The 14,219-nt window shown below is 52.4% G+C and overlaps 6 protein-coding genes across 6 annotated transcripts; 2 read left to right on the forward strand and 4 right to left on the reverse strand.

Annotated features, from left to right (window-relative positions):
* Nucleotides 1-399: 399 nt before the first annotated feature.
* On the reverse strand, nucleotides 400-2,771 carry QC761_124210 (uncharacterized protein). Its single transcript, XM_062875681.1, has 2 exons — nucleotides 1,088-2,771; nucleotides 400-1,021 (listed from the first exon to the last, which is right to left on the reverse strand). The coding sequence occupies exons 1-2, from the start codon at nucleotides 1,205-1,207 to the stop codon at nucleotides 599-601; spliced, it is 543 nt and encodes a 180-aa protein (XP_062736278.1). The 5' UTR covers nucleotides 1,208-2,771; the 3' UTR covers nucleotides 400-598.
* QC761_124220 (uncharacterized protein) lies at nucleotides 1,118-4,635 on the forward strand. The gene is made up of 4 exons (XM_062875682.1): nucleotides 1,118-2,055; nucleotides 2,343-2,603; nucleotides 2,662-3,026; nucleotides 3,080-4,635. The coding sequence occupies exons 1-4, from the start codon at nucleotides 2,014-2,016 to the stop codon at nucleotides 4,503-4,505; spliced, it is 2,094 nt and encodes a 697-aa protein (XP_062736279.1). The 5' UTR covers nucleotides 1,118-2,013; the 3' UTR covers nucleotides 4,506-4,635.
* QC761_124230 (uncharacterized protein) lies at nucleotides 4,577-5,846 on the reverse strand. The gene is made up of 3 exons (XM_062875683.1): nucleotides 5,372-5,846; nucleotides 5,067-5,303; nucleotides 4,577-5,005 (listed from the first exon to the last, which is right to left on the reverse strand). The coding sequence occupies exons 1-3, from the start codon at nucleotides 5,414-5,416 to the stop codon at nucleotides 4,697-4,699; spliced, it is 591 nt and encodes a 196-aa protein (XP_062736280.1). The 5' UTR covers nucleotides 5,417-5,846; the 3' UTR covers nucleotides 4,577-4,696.
* A 423-nt stretch (nucleotides 5,847-6,269) lies between these two features.
* On the reverse strand, nucleotides 6,270-10,340 carry QC761_124240 (uncharacterized protein). The gene is made up of 3 exons (XM_062875684.1): nucleotides 9,466-10,340; nucleotides 6,904-9,404; nucleotides 6,270-6,846 (listed from the first exon to the last, which is right to left on the reverse strand). Exons 1-3 carry the CDS (start codon nucleotides 10,137-10,139, stop codon nucleotides 6,617-6,619), a joined length of 3,405 nt encoding a protein of 1,134 aa, XP_062736281.1. The 5' UTR covers nucleotides 10,140-10,340; the 3' UTR covers nucleotides 6,270-6,616.
* Nucleotides 10,341-10,756: 416 nt separating this feature from the next.
* Nucleotides 10,757-13,079, reverse strand: QC761_124250 (uncharacterized protein). The gene is made up of 2 exons (XM_062875685.1): nucleotides 12,126-13,079; nucleotides 10,757-12,058 (listed from the first exon to the last, which is right to left on the reverse strand). The coding sequence occupies exons 1-2, from the start codon at nucleotides 12,275-12,277 to the stop codon at nucleotides 10,888-10,890; spliced, it is 1,323 nt and encodes a 440-aa protein (XP_062736282.1). The 5' UTR covers nucleotides 12,278-13,079; the 3' UTR covers nucleotides 10,757-10,887.
* On the forward strand, nucleotides 12,453-14,150 carry ryh1 (GTPase Ryh1). Its single transcript, XM_062875686.1, has 5 exons — nucleotides 12,453-13,078; nucleotides 13,146-13,171; nucleotides 13,233-13,321; nucleotides 13,381-13,510; nucleotides 13,571-14,150. The coding sequence occupies exons 1-5, from the start codon at nucleotides 13,026-13,028 to the stop codon at nucleotides 13,912-13,914; spliced, it is 642 nt and encodes a 213-aa protein (XP_062736283.1). The 5' UTR covers nucleotides 12,453-13,025; the 3' UTR covers nucleotides 13,915-14,150.
* The last annotated feature ends 69 nt before the right edge of the window (nucleotides 14,151-14,219 follow it).

The following is a 14,219-nucleotide window of genomic DNA, read 5'->3' on the forward strand; positions in this document are numbered from 1 at the left end:
CAAGACAAACCTACCATCTATTGCTAGGGATCCAGTCTATTGTGCTCGGTTATGCAAAAACCAAGATAGGTATCTCTTTAGTACCCACCCACCCAGAGCCCAGCATGCACTTGCAAATGCTCTCAAGTTGAAGAAGAAAACAGGCCACTCTTCTTCTTGGAGCTGGCATTGTCCTGGGGTTGGGCGTTTGGTCTTGTGGACAATGGTAAATCGCTCACTTTGACGTGGCTCTCGCCAACTACGACTCCTCATTGCAGGTCAGGGACGTCCTAAAACATTTACCCCGAACCTGTTAGAGGCCGTTATCACGGCTACCTAAGGAGCCAACTATATCACTCTTTGAAACAAGCACCAGCTTTCTGGACCACTTGGAGTCCATCCACTGTTTGGTTCTGTCCCATAGACTTTGTTGCGTCATGGCTTCGAGGATCTCAAGAGAACAAAGTACGAGATAGTCTGAAGAGGCCCATTGCCTTGAGATTAAGACCATCTCTCCTACACATGATAATGAAGACCACATCTATTTCTAGGCTGCCGATACAGATATGATCACACATGATCTGCCCTTCCATGTTGACTGATATATAGCGTGCTCGCTTCATAAACCTGGTACCGCAAATTCCACCGGCTCCCTCTGCGCCTCCCACGCCAACCAGTCGCTCCTCGTAGTAGGCAACAGTCCCATCCCATTCACCTTCCAAACGCCCAGCGCAAGCGCCACGATTTGCATGACCACATAGACGAGCTTCACCTGCAGCACCTTGCCCTTGTTAGTCTCCGTCTCGAACCGCTCAAACGCCTGGTTCGTGCCAAGTATTCCCAGAATAGGGTTCTTGAAAGCCATAACGATCATCATGATGCTGAATATTTGGAGCGAGTTGCCGGACATGTACATCATGATGGCGGTCATGGGTAGAGACTTGATCGGGGCGAGGGCAACCTCCCAGGCCTTTTTGAGTTTGAGGGTGTCCATTTCTTCCGGAGATGGAGGGTCGCGTTTGGGGGCAGTTTTCTTGTCTTTCTGTTATGCAACCACAGCAGTTAGCCCAGCGCCAGGCACAGTAGTTTTGTGAGATGCGGGACGTACTTTGGAGTTTGAGGGTTGCGAAGAGGGATAGCCAGGGGGGTCGGGGATCGACGATTTGGGCTTATATGGTGGGGGGTTCTTGAGCTCAATCGCCCATGGCGGTAACGTTGTAGCTGGCATTGTGGTGGGATGATGTCGAGGAGTGCGCGTCGCGATGGTGGTTGATTGACCTGGAGGCTTGAATGTTGAAGGTGATGTCTAGATTGAATGGCGTTCGTGCTTTAGGATGGATTTCAGGAAGCTTCTTGGCGGACCATGCTTGTTCCCGTATCAGTGGAACCCCGTTACTGTTCTGGACCCGCTCCCCCACTCCCCACAGAACCAATTCTCCACATTGGCTTTGATTTGGAATTGGCCCTGGCGCAATTTGGATTTCAGGGGCCTCCATTGTTGAACAACTGCCCCAGGAGAGATCCACGCAACCACCCGACTCAAGCGGATCGGAGCCGACTAAACGCATCTATCGAGCTCCCGGCAGAGCCGCAACTTAAAACCGCCACCGACTTTGCGACCGTTGAGCGTTCGACGTTGTGCTGAATCTCGAATCGGATAGCAAGAACGGTAATACCGGTGGTTCCAAAGTCCGGTACTTTCTGGGGCGCCCGAGCCAGACAACAACGAAACAAAACCAACACCAACTCGGGCTCTTAACAACAATACAAGAATAGTGACGCGACGAGATCGAAAGCTACAAGCATCTATCTTGCCAGCTTGACTTCCACGCGTGAACCGAACAAGCGATCGCCTTCGAGTCCAGAACTTGCCGAGCCCAGCTTCAGCTTGGCGCGTCTATCATAAAGAGAACGAGAGACACGGAAACGACTACGAAAGCAGAGCATTTCCAGGGCTTGGTGTGAGGGGTCCGCCCCGTTGTTGTATCAAATTATTTTGTGAGAAAAAAGAAGGAACAATCCGAGACAGCAAACATGGCGAGCGCACAGGGAGGAGATTCGAAGCTTTTTGCTCGGGTAAGCACACAATCCCTTGTTTGGCGGTCTTGGTGCGGGTTGGCGGGGGAAGCCATCTCACCCAACCAAGTTGAGCTGTACGGATGGCTTCTGGGTGACTGGCCAAGGGCGACATCGTCGCCTTATCGCATTCCGTGTTGCTACCCTACATTCCTTGCCCCTCACCACCTTTCAGCACATGCCGTTTCTTCTACCCATTCCAACCAGTAACACGACATCATGAACACCAAGCCTTCAAGATGTTCATGGCATATCTTCCTCCGTCCACTTACTTACAAAGACCACAGGGCAAAGTTGCTGAGCTCCGCCTCGAGTTGAACAGCGGCAGCAAAAAGGACAAGAATTTCACGACGAAAAAGATCGCGCTGAAAAAGATTGTTGCCAATATGACCATGAGCAACAACGATATGGTGGCCCTGTTTCCAGATATTATTGGGTGCATGGGCATTCAGAATCTCGAAATCAAAAAGATGTGCTTCTTGTTCTTGGTCAACTATGCGAGAATGCGCCCCGAGGTAGCAGTGAAGGCGATTCCTGTTCTGGAACATGTTGGTTGACCCCCTTTCTTCGACCTTCTGGTTGTTGATGTGCTGATGATATGGGCAGGACATGGAAGACCCTAACCCTCTTGTACGAGCGCTGGCCTTGCGGACAATGTCTTATATCCATGTGCGAGAGTTTGTCGAGGCCACAGTGCCCATTGTTAAGCAGCTTCTCCGGGATTCTGATCCGTATGTGCGCAAGACGGCTGCGTACACTGTCGCCAAGTTGTATGATCATGACAGGCACATGGTGGAAAAGTCAGACTTGATCGACAGGCTAAACGGCCTGCTGAGGGATGACAACCCGACAGTAGTTGCCAGCGCCTTGGCCGGGCTGATGGATATCTGGGAAAGAAGCGACGCCATCAAACTTACCATTGATTACAGCAATGCGTCCAAAATGGTTGCCATTCTGCCAGATTGCTCAGAGTAAGTCCAGAGTTGTGCACACTCGGGAAGGGACGTGCTGACAGATTTGACAGATGGGGCCAAACATACATTTTGGAAGCCCTCATGTCGTATGTTCCACAAGAAACAGGGGAAGCTACCCTGTTGGCGGAGCGTATAGCACCTCGACTTTCTCACTCCAACTCGGCAGTTGTCCTCACCTGCATCAGAGTAATTCTCTATCTGATGAACTACATTGCCGACCAAAAACAGATCTCCGCCCTCTGCAGGAAACTGTCACCACCGCTCGTCACTCTGTTGGCCAAGGGACCCGAGGTTCAGTACCTGGCCTTGAGGAACGCCCTGTTGATCCTACAGCGCCGCCCCGAAGTCTTGCGCAACGACATCCGCGTCTTTTTCTGCAAATACAACGATCCCATCTACGTCAAGGTCACCAAGCTCGAGCTCATCTTTATGCTGGCCAACGAAAAGAACATTGACGAAGTCCTGACCGAATTGCGAGAGTACGCCACCGAAATCGACGTTCACTTTGTCCGCAAGGCAGTCAGAGCTATCGGAAAGCTTGCCATCAAGATCGAACCCGCCGCGCGCCGGTGCATCAACCTGCTGCTGGAATTGGTGTCAACAAAGGTTACTTATATCGTTCAAGAAGCCACGGTCGTCATCCGCAATATCTTCCGCAAATACCCCAACCAGTACGAGTCCATCATCGGCACCCTGTGCGAGCATCTAGACAGCCTCGACGAACCAGAAGCGAAGGCGGCTATGGTCTGGGTCATTGGCCAGTACGCCTCCCGCATCGAGAACTCGGACGTGCTGCTGGAAGACTTTTTGGACTCGTTTGCCGAAGAGCCCGTCGAGGTTCAACTCGCCCTTTTGACCGCTACAGTCAAGCTGTTTATCCAACGGCCGACAAAGGGCCAGGATTTGGTCCCCAAGGTTCTCAAATGGGCCACCGAGGAAACAGACAACCCCGACCTGCGAGACAGGGCGTACATGTACTGGAGACTGCTGTCGACAGACATGGAGGCGGCCAAAAGGGTGGTCATGGGCGAGAAGCCAGCCATCACTGCCGAGAGCGAGAAGCTGGACCCGCAAACCCTCGAGGAGATGTGTCTGAACGTGGGCACCCTGGCTACAGTGTATCTCAAGCCGGTGCAGACTGTGTTCAGGAATGCGCGGCCCAAGAAGTTGCACGACAGCCCGTGCCTGCAACGTCAGGAGGTGGCCGTTCCTGGTTTGAGGCAGCCGGGGGATGACGGGAACAAGAGTTTGAGCGGGTTCGGGTTCGGTAGTGACAAGGCGGTCCAGAGGCAAGGGAATATGAGTGCGGCCGTATCCGACGCGGATGCCTACTTTGCGCAGCAACACACCAGACAACAAGATGGATTTGGGGATCAGGGGCATGGAGGCGGGTATGTTGTCAGCCAGTTTGACGCCCAGGTACCAGTCTACTCTGCACAGGGGCAGCCAAACAATGCCGCCGACCTTTTGCTGTGATTCGAGTACATGTGTCGACAAAGGACAGGTTGTCTGCATGAGAAATGAGCGTAAGATGATACATTGCATTAGTTTAATACCATAATTCGTTCTACATTAGATCCATCACCATAATTGTCGGCCGTAATCCTGTCTATCCCCATTTCATCAGTTTGTCGTGGGTGTGCAACCCAAGGGGCCGTGGGAGGTGGTTACACATAAGTCGTCTTCTGTCCGCCCCTTTTGTAGCTCCAGAATCTCAACCCGATCAGGCTGCCGCAAAGCGCAACCCCAACCACGAACATCAAACTTTGGTTCGCGACAGCTTTGTGGCACAGCCCTTGGAGCCTACTGAATGCCAAATCCGGGGATTTTAGGTCCTCGCGCAGATAACCAGCAAGTGGCTGCGATCCGCCAACATCAATCAAGCCTCCGTTGATGAGACCGGTAAAATACAGGCCTCTGCCGTCGTCGTCCCCCAATGAGCAGCCATGGGTATCCTTGAGTCCAATCGACCAAGCCTGATGTTCCTCCGCATTAGCACTCCGCCTCGAGGGCGGTACGGGGGGAATGAATACTCACGATTCCGGCTGCGATGAACAACAATGCGGCGATACCGTCCAGAGCCATCAGGGCAATCGTTGGGACAATGTCCTCGAGCCATGTCCACCAGATGGCGCCGAGGAGGTTGGCCACTGCTACGACGATGGTGAAGGCGGCAACGAAGATGGTGAACTTGGTGGTGGTGGGGGGGTCGCCATATACCTGGCCCTTGAGGAAGGTGAGGGTCAAAGCCAGGACCGTGATTGATAGGATGAGCTATTCCAGGTTCCGTTGTTAACCACAACACTAAGGACAGGACAGGCCACAGCATCATGATAGCATACCTGGAGGGCTCGAAACACGGCCGTAACCACTTTGGACTTGCCCATGGCTGCCGGTTATGTGTTGCACTTGGATGGACTGGGTACAGTACAGGACCTGGGGTGTACACTGGGGATAATTTCTGTCAGTCTGAGAAAGCGGATGAGGAGCTACAGCTTGGGGTCGGGTATTTGATGTGCAGTAATGGAAGGCAGGTGCGGGCGTGAGTATTCTGGACTGCCTGAGCTTCTTTCCTTGGAGGGCGGGAGCGAACAGGCAGCTGTTCAGTAAAAGCTGGAAGCCATGAAGGACCTCACGTCTTTACCAAATGGTGGTTGAGGTGATGTCTTGGAGGGGTTGGATCCTACTCACGGTGTTGGGTTTCAGGGGGGTGATGTTGCAATGGCGTGACGAAAAAAAGGTCAATTGACAGAGGAAATACGAGAAAGAAAACCAACAAGGAGGGTTCTTCCCTTATATACTAGCAAATTCAGTAGTGTATCTGGTAAAGGTAATCACTACCATAGCCGCATTAAGAGTGGGCGAATGCGTGGAACTTGTGTCTTGTGTCACCAGATAACACCACCAAAGAGTCACCATCAAGTTCAACGTCTGGTCTTCAATCTGATCACAAACGCTTGGCGGATGCCTGCTTTACCCTGAGACACATATTTTGATACGGCACTTTTAGCGTTGCACTCATGGATTTCTTTGTCCATGCCGTCGGACGATGTGGTGTGGTGGTCAGGACCGAGGTCTGACAGCCTTGTTAGACCCCTTATGCTATGGTGTAGATGCCAAGCCACGTTGGTTACAATCTCAGCTAACCAAATTGGCATCCAAAGGAACTTTCACTGAAAGATTTTGTCTTTCAAAATGCATCTTATGTAGAATCCTCAAAAGTTTCATGTGCAGAGCTCTCATGGGGAGACGGGACTTCGGTTCTAATATAGATTGGGCGCTCTTGGCCACTGTATGGTTATCATGGCTATCACCAACAGTTATATAGGGAGATACACCAGCTAAAAAACACACCCCTATGAGTATTTAATCCCAAACCACAGACAGTATCGGTTGAAATTGGCTGGCCCTTTTGTACGTTTTCCTTGTCACAAGCAGCCGCCTTGCTTAACCCATCGACCCAAATAAAATTATTCGAAAGCAGCTGGTTGCAAGAAAAAAAAGGAAAAAAGGAGGAAAGCTGTAAACTTGGAACCCTCTGACCGGCCCCCGACACAGATTCATTCAGCTATATCATCATCCGTGCTTTACACGTCCACGTCCACGTCCATATCTGCAGCATCCCCAGGAACGGGAACAACCCCATCCTCCCCTTCACCTTGAACCACCTTGCCGCCGCCTTCGTAGGTGACTCTCCGCCACCCAGTCTCCTCCTCAGGGTCCTTGATGAGCTCCACTGTGGGGAAATAATGCTCGTTCTTCTTCATGGTAACCATCCACGGCACACTATCAAAAGTCACTGCCCTCATGCGGAAATCTGCGAAACTTGTCAGAATGTGGTAAGAAGGGCGGTGCGTACTAGAAATAAACTTACAGGTATTGTCGGGAATCCTAACAACCGCAGCCAAGAAGCTCTCCAGGTCCGGAGTCGGCTTGTTGTTGACATGTGTAATGAAGTTGGTCGGCGCCAACCCATACTGATACGCGGGGGATCCACGAGTCCGGGCAGAGACATAGACCTCGCTGAATAGTTCGCTGATTTGTTGTCTGACGGCATGGTGTGGTCTATGAATGATGGCACCGCAAAAGGAGATTGCCCGGTGCGTCTCGACGTCATCAGCCGCGACGGTGGGTAGTTTCAACTTCAACTCCTGGCGCTCGCGCACAATCACGGCATCCAGAAACTCGTTGGCGTACATGACATCAAGATCAGATATTCTGGTGATCATACTGCCGTTCAGGGTCAAAATTATGTCGCCCTCAAGCAGAGCCGGGGCCTCTTTCTCCTCCACACGCTCACAGGTGCACTTGGTGACCATGAAGAGCTGGTGATGGGCAGTGTTGGCCACTGAGACCTTCTCGATCCATTCCTCAGAAACACCCATTAGGCGCGCCTGAAGCATCTGAACAGCGCGGAGCTCGACTGGCAACATGCGCAGCTTGGGGACGATGCCATCCTGAATCTGCTTGAGAACGGGCAGCAGAGTAGGAGTGGCAAGGCCGAGATGGTACTCCTCATCTCTGTGGGTCGAATGAGAACGCTCTCCCAGATATGTCAACCACAGGGCCTGAACGGTACCGTCCTGCGCAACCAAGACTCCGCTGCCGCACTGTCCACTGAGACTGGTGTCGACAGTGATAGCGTCGAAATTGACAGCACGATAACGGGGCGCCCCGGAGTTTGCCGGAATCGTCACAGCAAAACTCTCGGTGACCGTGGTGGCCGCGTGAACGATTCGGCCGATTCTGTTGTAGCCGATGAAGTAAGTTGAGGCACCTTGGCTAATCTGCTCGTTACCGAGTTTGGCGCTAAGAACCGGCGCTTCAACCAGCTTAGGATCATACTGAATGATGGCGTAGTTTTGCAGAGGGTGGAGAAAGACCACCTTGCCCTCCACCACAATGGAATCGGCGATAGTGATGCTGATATCGCAGAGATCGTACGGAACGATGGCTCTGGAGATCACCACGAGGCCCTTCTCTGCATCCACGACCAGGCCCATTCCCCACTTCCGGTTCTTCGGGAAGCCGTCCAGCTTGACCGGAAGAGTGCATTGAACATGAACAAAGCTTCTAACGAGATCTGCCACGGCAGGGTGAGATGTGTGCTCCAGCTGAATGAATCTGGCCTTGGTGGGAACCGGAGGGATTGGGGGAAGGGGGTCCGCGAGGTTGGTGAAGTCCCAAAGTCCAGTCTTGTCGTTTCTGACTGCCAGCTTCATCTTCTTGGCCCAGTGGCGGTCGACGAAGATAATGGTGGTGTTCAAAGTGTGCAGATCTCGCAGATGTTTATATGTGACAACAACCCTGGACTTATCCGGAATCCCCTTCAAAACTTCAATGAAGGTATCGAGGTCGGGTGTCTTCTTATGGTCCACAGTCTGGATTAGCCACCCGCATTCAGAGCTCTCAAAGCGCCAAGAACCACCGGCCTCGCAGACGTAGACACCCTTGCAGGCCACACCGTACAGACGGGCTTGCTGGTACGACAACTCGTGAAAGCTACCGCCCGCAACCGAGACGAATCGATCAGGCGTAATCTTATGAAGATCACCGACCTCCACCTCGACTTCGACCTCATCGCCGCCACGCAGCACCAGAAGCTTGACAGTACCACCAACACTGGAGTCCAGAATATCATCCAGGCGAATGAACTGAGTCAGCATTTCACCGTTGACTTTGATCAGCACATCGCCTTCCTCGATCTTCTTGTGCGAGGGACCCCCAGGGAGAATAATTTCGGCAACCAACATGTTGGTCTCCTTGGGGAACTTTTCACGGACTTGAGCCTCCCACTCAGGGGTCAGGCCCAATCTCCGGCATTCGTCGAACGGCTTAAGAACGAACTGAGTTTGGATATCTCCGCGGGTAATGGGATTTCCTTCTTGCAGACACTTGAGCGCGCGGAGAGGGCGGTCTAATGGGAGGAAGTAGTCTGTGGAAGCACCGTCGCTTCTCCCTCCAGCTTGAAGCGCCACGGCATATCCATCGATGTCTACCACGGGACTGCCCGAAGAACCGCCGCTGGCTGCGGCGCTAGCCTGGTAGTAGCATGTGTTGAAGTCGCTGTACCCTTCGCCATATTCGGGAGCATTCCGGTCCAGTCTGCTGATCACACCCGAGAGGATACTGAGCTTTTCTCCAGCATCGTTGCCGACCACTCTAATCTCAATGCCCACCTTTGCCAGATCTGGCCGAAGCTGGAGGGCCTCAACAGGCATGTATTTGATGGCTTTGGGGTCGAATTTCAGGATGCCGAAGTCGTGGACCGGATCGCGATAGACGGGGTAGGCGTCAACCTCCTCGTGGTTATCAAACACGCAGTAACCCCAGAAGGGTCCTGACCCAACAACGTGACGATTTGTCAAGATGTACCTATGATGAGTGTGGAAATCAGCACATATTCACACGTTTACACCCAAGCGTAATAACTGACCCTCTCTCCGCATCTACCACGAACCCCGTGGCCTCGCTGGTCAAGGCGGGGTCTGTATCGAAGCTACATGTCTGGCAAAAGCGGATTGAGACGACATTTCGTACCACCCGCTGGATGGTTTCTTGCCATTCAGCGGTATCAGGACCAGCTGGGAGGAGGGCAGCCAGCTTGTCGTCAGGCTCTTCGTATTCGGGCTCGATGAAGCTGTCGTCGGGTCTGTCGGGGCTGTTCTCGCCGCCCGAAGTATCCAGATCCCCATTGGCGCGATGATGCTTGGGGTGGCGGGCATCCAGTGCATGGGGTGGCTCTTTGCGCTTGGTGCGAACTGACGGGGTCAGGTTGGAACCGTTCATCGTGGCGGTGGTGGGGTTGACGGTATATGGATGTGGTGGTGATGGTAGTGATGATGACACGGTTGTGGAAAATTGCAGGGCGGTCGTATGTAGAAAGAAGAAGTGATTGTTGAACTTTTTGCCTGGTAGATTCAAGGCTCTGAAGGGGAATGGGCGATTATGATAGTTGGTAAATAAAGTGGAATGAGTGTGTTGAAGAGGTGAACGGGAAGCTACTGTTTGGTAGCTGATTGTGAGTCTGGCTGGTGTAACCAAGCTCTGTTTACTGAATCTGTTGGCAGAAACACCTGAGCGCGTGCCGAAAAAGAGGGCTGGCCGCATTCACAGCCTGGAAGAAAATACCGAGAAGTGTTGGTTGTTGAGAAAAAGAGGCCCAGCTAAGAATGGGATTGCTCTGTCAATTCACACCCGCGACGAATTCTTGCGTTGCCTTGCAGCAACCTGCAGGGCCACAGAGGCAAGGCGCATATGCCGATTGGCGGAGTGGAGTGAGCCTACCACCAGGAGCTTATCTAATCGAACTCCATCCAATTTCATCATTCAGCGCGTCCAAATATTTCAAACACTACTAACACAACACATAGGTAAATCGCAGAGGAGACGGTATGCTTCTTGAAACACATAGACTCTCTAACAACGCAATCTTTTTTTTTCACTCCCCCCCGACCCCCAGTGTATCTTTGACCCGTCACAAGACATGTTTCATGGTAAGGTTTCAAGCAAACATTTATGAGACTTCGTAGACATCCCCAGTGCCCAACGTTCAGGGGGGTAGGAAAAGCGTTTTCAGCTGCGTCAGCGATGCTGATTGATTTACCAACTGGCACTTGATGGGAAATTGCCTCGGAAGCTCTCACCGTCTTGTAGGCTCGTGGTATAGACATGTATAGAAATTCCCCTGTTATGTTTGAGGGCAGCCAGTTGGAGATACGGTACGCATGATCATGGCGCAAATTGATTAGCAGTCGAATTTGGTTCACAAGAACAATTTGATCCACAAGAACAAGAAACCAGCAGGCAATGCTGCATTATGTATTCAAACCAACTAGCAACCACAATACCCACCTTCTTAGGCTGGGAGCTGGAAGTCCTTGTACGTCCACTTCTCTGTGATCTTGGTCTTGGCCAGCCTCTTGTAGGGAATCTTTCTCCGAGCCTCCATTTTGCCCCGAACCAACATGCTCCTGTACCTGTCCTTGAGCAGGTTGCCTTCTGGCTTCAGGAGTCTCAACGAATCCTGAAGCTCGTCTGGAAGCACAAGCTCCAAGTCCTTCTCCGGCAGCCTGTACCGGCCAAACTGTTTCCTCCGCAGCTTCTCGTCATCACCAATCTCCTCCGCATCACTGAACTCGGCCTTTTCAAGGGCCAACTGTCTTTCCTTCTCTGCCACCTCCAACGCAATTTGCTTGATCCGCTCGGCCTGGGCATTCTTTGCCTTCATGGCCGCTTCGTGCTTCTGCCTCCGTTCTTCCTCCTTTCTTCTCTTGATTCTGTTTCTCTCAGCCTGTGTTTTGCGTCTTGGCCGCTTGGCCTTGACACTGAGCTCCTCTCCCGCACTCTCAAATCCTTCCCAAGCAGAATCGTCCTCCCACTCTGAAAGATCCGCCCTTGCCTCGGCAGCTTCAGCCTCGGCGGCTGATCGAGCGGCGGCCTCAAGTTTAATCCTTTCCGCTTCTAATTCGGCAAGACGCTTCTTCTCGGCCTCCACAGCCTTCTCGCTTTCCTCGATCAACCGTTCTCGATACTCGGTGAAGTCGGGGTTGTAACTGGCGCCACCCTTCGGCACATAGACAGCAGGGATCGGTTTGCCGTTGGCAGAGAGTGAGATGGGTTGTTGTTCGAGGGTCTTGGGCTTCTTGGGCTTCTCTTTCTCGGGCAGGAAAGCCAGCTCGACAGCCTTCTCCGGCTCTGGCTGTGGCTCGTCGGCCCAAGGGTCAAATGCGGCATCGACGATGTCAACCGTTGAGTCGTGTTGCCCATCTGCCACCCTCTTTAATCTGCTGAGCTCCTTGCCACTGACATACTCCTTGCGCTGCCTTTTGACTGGAAGAACACCATCTGTGGTCTTGTCGTGAGCGGGGCGCTTGCGCATAGGCACAGCCGGTACTGCTGACCGAGCCGCAAGAATCTCATCTGACTTGAGGCCCTTCTTGATCTTGGGGAACTTCTTGGTGATAGAGGCATCGCCCTTGACGTCGAGAACGAACAGATCGGCAGAATCCTTTTCCGCAATAACTCCACTGCAAAAGCGCAACTGGTTAGCGACCACAATCGCCCATTCAAAAAGCAGGCATAATCGAGTCATACCCAATAATCTTTTGAGTATTTAACTGGTCAAGGCCCTTCGTGATGTCGGTAACGTCGACATTCTTGCGCCACGCCTTCTTGCCCTTCCTGGATGGTTGTTTGTACTGCGATGGGGCATCTGTATTGCCCGAGGGGGCCTTGAGAACAGGCATCTTGGACTGTGGCTGTGGTTGCTGTCAGTCGAACCAGTCGTTGCTTTCAAGCAACTTTTTTTTGGTGTTTTCGTCGACTGCGAGTCTGGCCCAAAGCACCCTGCCAGAGACACAAAGTGGGGTCCGGGTTTTCAAAATTTCAGCAGGTGTTCGTGACTGATAAGATAAGAACCCCTGCACGTGGCGCATAAAGTACCATGCACGGGGTGTCAGGCGAGGGTGACCTGGCCAGCACCCAATCCGAGGTTCAGGCCTGATGCTTCTGGCTGCTTGCTCATGACGGCCGCCAAGAGCGCTGGAACGGCCAGGCGTGGCTTGCGAAAAACAGCGGGCGTCGCCTGGCTGGTGGCATGCACGCACGCATGGACACGCCCCCCTTTCACCGTAGCCGCAATCGGGTATGTTGAGGAGAGTTGAGAGACTGGGCGTTGTGGATTCGAGCCGAACCGAATTCCCATCACAAAGGGAACTTAGACCTCCCAGTTTTTGAACCTTACTCCGTACCGAGTATAATTTTCGAGGACACTTGTTCACTCCTAGACAATACCGATACAACCATCCGAAAGCTGTTGAGCCGAACCACGCCGCGCTTCTTGGGTTCCTGGTCAGCCTGGCCACTGATTTGACGACGGTTAACGACGACTCCACGAGCACCCCTTTTAACGAATACACCCCTCCCTCCCTCAACGACGGCCACCACCGCCGAGACGATACATTTCGATTCTCTACACCAAATAATATCAAAACCATGGCGCAAACAGGAGCGGGCGGGTCATACAACAACCCGCTGAAGAAATTCAAGTATGTTGCTGTTGCTCTTCGGCGCGCGCGGAATACAGCACGAGGTGGCTAACCACGTATTCCACAGGCTGGTATTTTTGGGCGAGCAAAGCGGTATGGAAACACGTACAACCCAAAGACGGAACCAGGGACAGATACTAAATCGTTTGATTAGTCGGCAAGACATCTCTCATCACACGGTTCATGTACGACTCGTTCGATAACATGTACCAGGCCACCATTGGCATTGACTTCCTCTCCAAGGTACGTTAATTCCGCTGTTGGCTTTCTGGCCTGTGACATTGGCTAACAGGATGGAACAGACAATGTATCTTGAAGACAGGACAGTACGGCTTCAGCTTTGGGACACGGCAGGCCAAGAACGTTTCCGCAGCTTGATCCCCTCATATATCCGTGACTCGAGCGTTGCAGTAGTGGTCTACGATATATCAAGTACGTTTCTCTGCTAAACCTTTTTACTCTCCTTTTCTTTCTTGCTGACCCCGACACCAGATGCCAAATCCTTCCAAAATACCCGGAAATGGATCGACGACGTCCGCGCAGAGCGAGGCAACGACGTCATCATTGTGCTGGTAGGCAACAAGACGGATCTCAACGACAAGCGTGAGGTTACCACCGCCCAGGGTGAGGAGGAAGCGCGCAAGAACAACCTCATGTTTGTCGAGACCAGTGCCAAGGCGGGTCACAACGTCAAGAACCTCTTCAAAAAGATTGCGCAGGCTCTGCCCGGGATGGAAGGGGCTGACGGGTCGGCTGCTGCTTCTGCGCAGGCCAGCTCCCAAATGATCGATGTTAAGAGCACAACTACACCACAGCAAGACGGGTGTGGTTGCTAGACAGATTCAAAATGTGAGGGTCTGGACGTACACGAAGGGGGATGAATGGGTCGGGAGAGAGCTATGGTCATTCGGCACCCGAATATACTGCGCAACCTCTGTTTTGCTTGCTTTTGTGTGAAGATTAGACTAGGGAAGCATAGCGGGGGGTCATGGGTGGCTTTCACGCACCAAAGCGTTTCACATACTTGGTTAAATCTACGTAATGATATATCTTTAGGAGTTTGGGTAGCCGGAACAAGTGGAATAACACGTTCAAGACACTCGATTCATCACTCGCTCAAAGTCCAAGTCAATCTTCTTTT

The sequence above is a fragment of the Podospora bellae-mahoneyi genome, assembly GCF_035222275.1.
Source record: "Podospora bellae-mahoneyi strain CBS 112042 chromosome 1 map unlocalized CBS112042p_1.2, whole genome shotgun sequence".
In the NCBI taxonomy this organism is placed as follows: domain Eukaryota; kingdom Fungi; phylum Ascomycota; class Sordariomycetes; order Sordariales; family Podosporaceae; genus Podospora; species Podospora bellae-mahoneyi.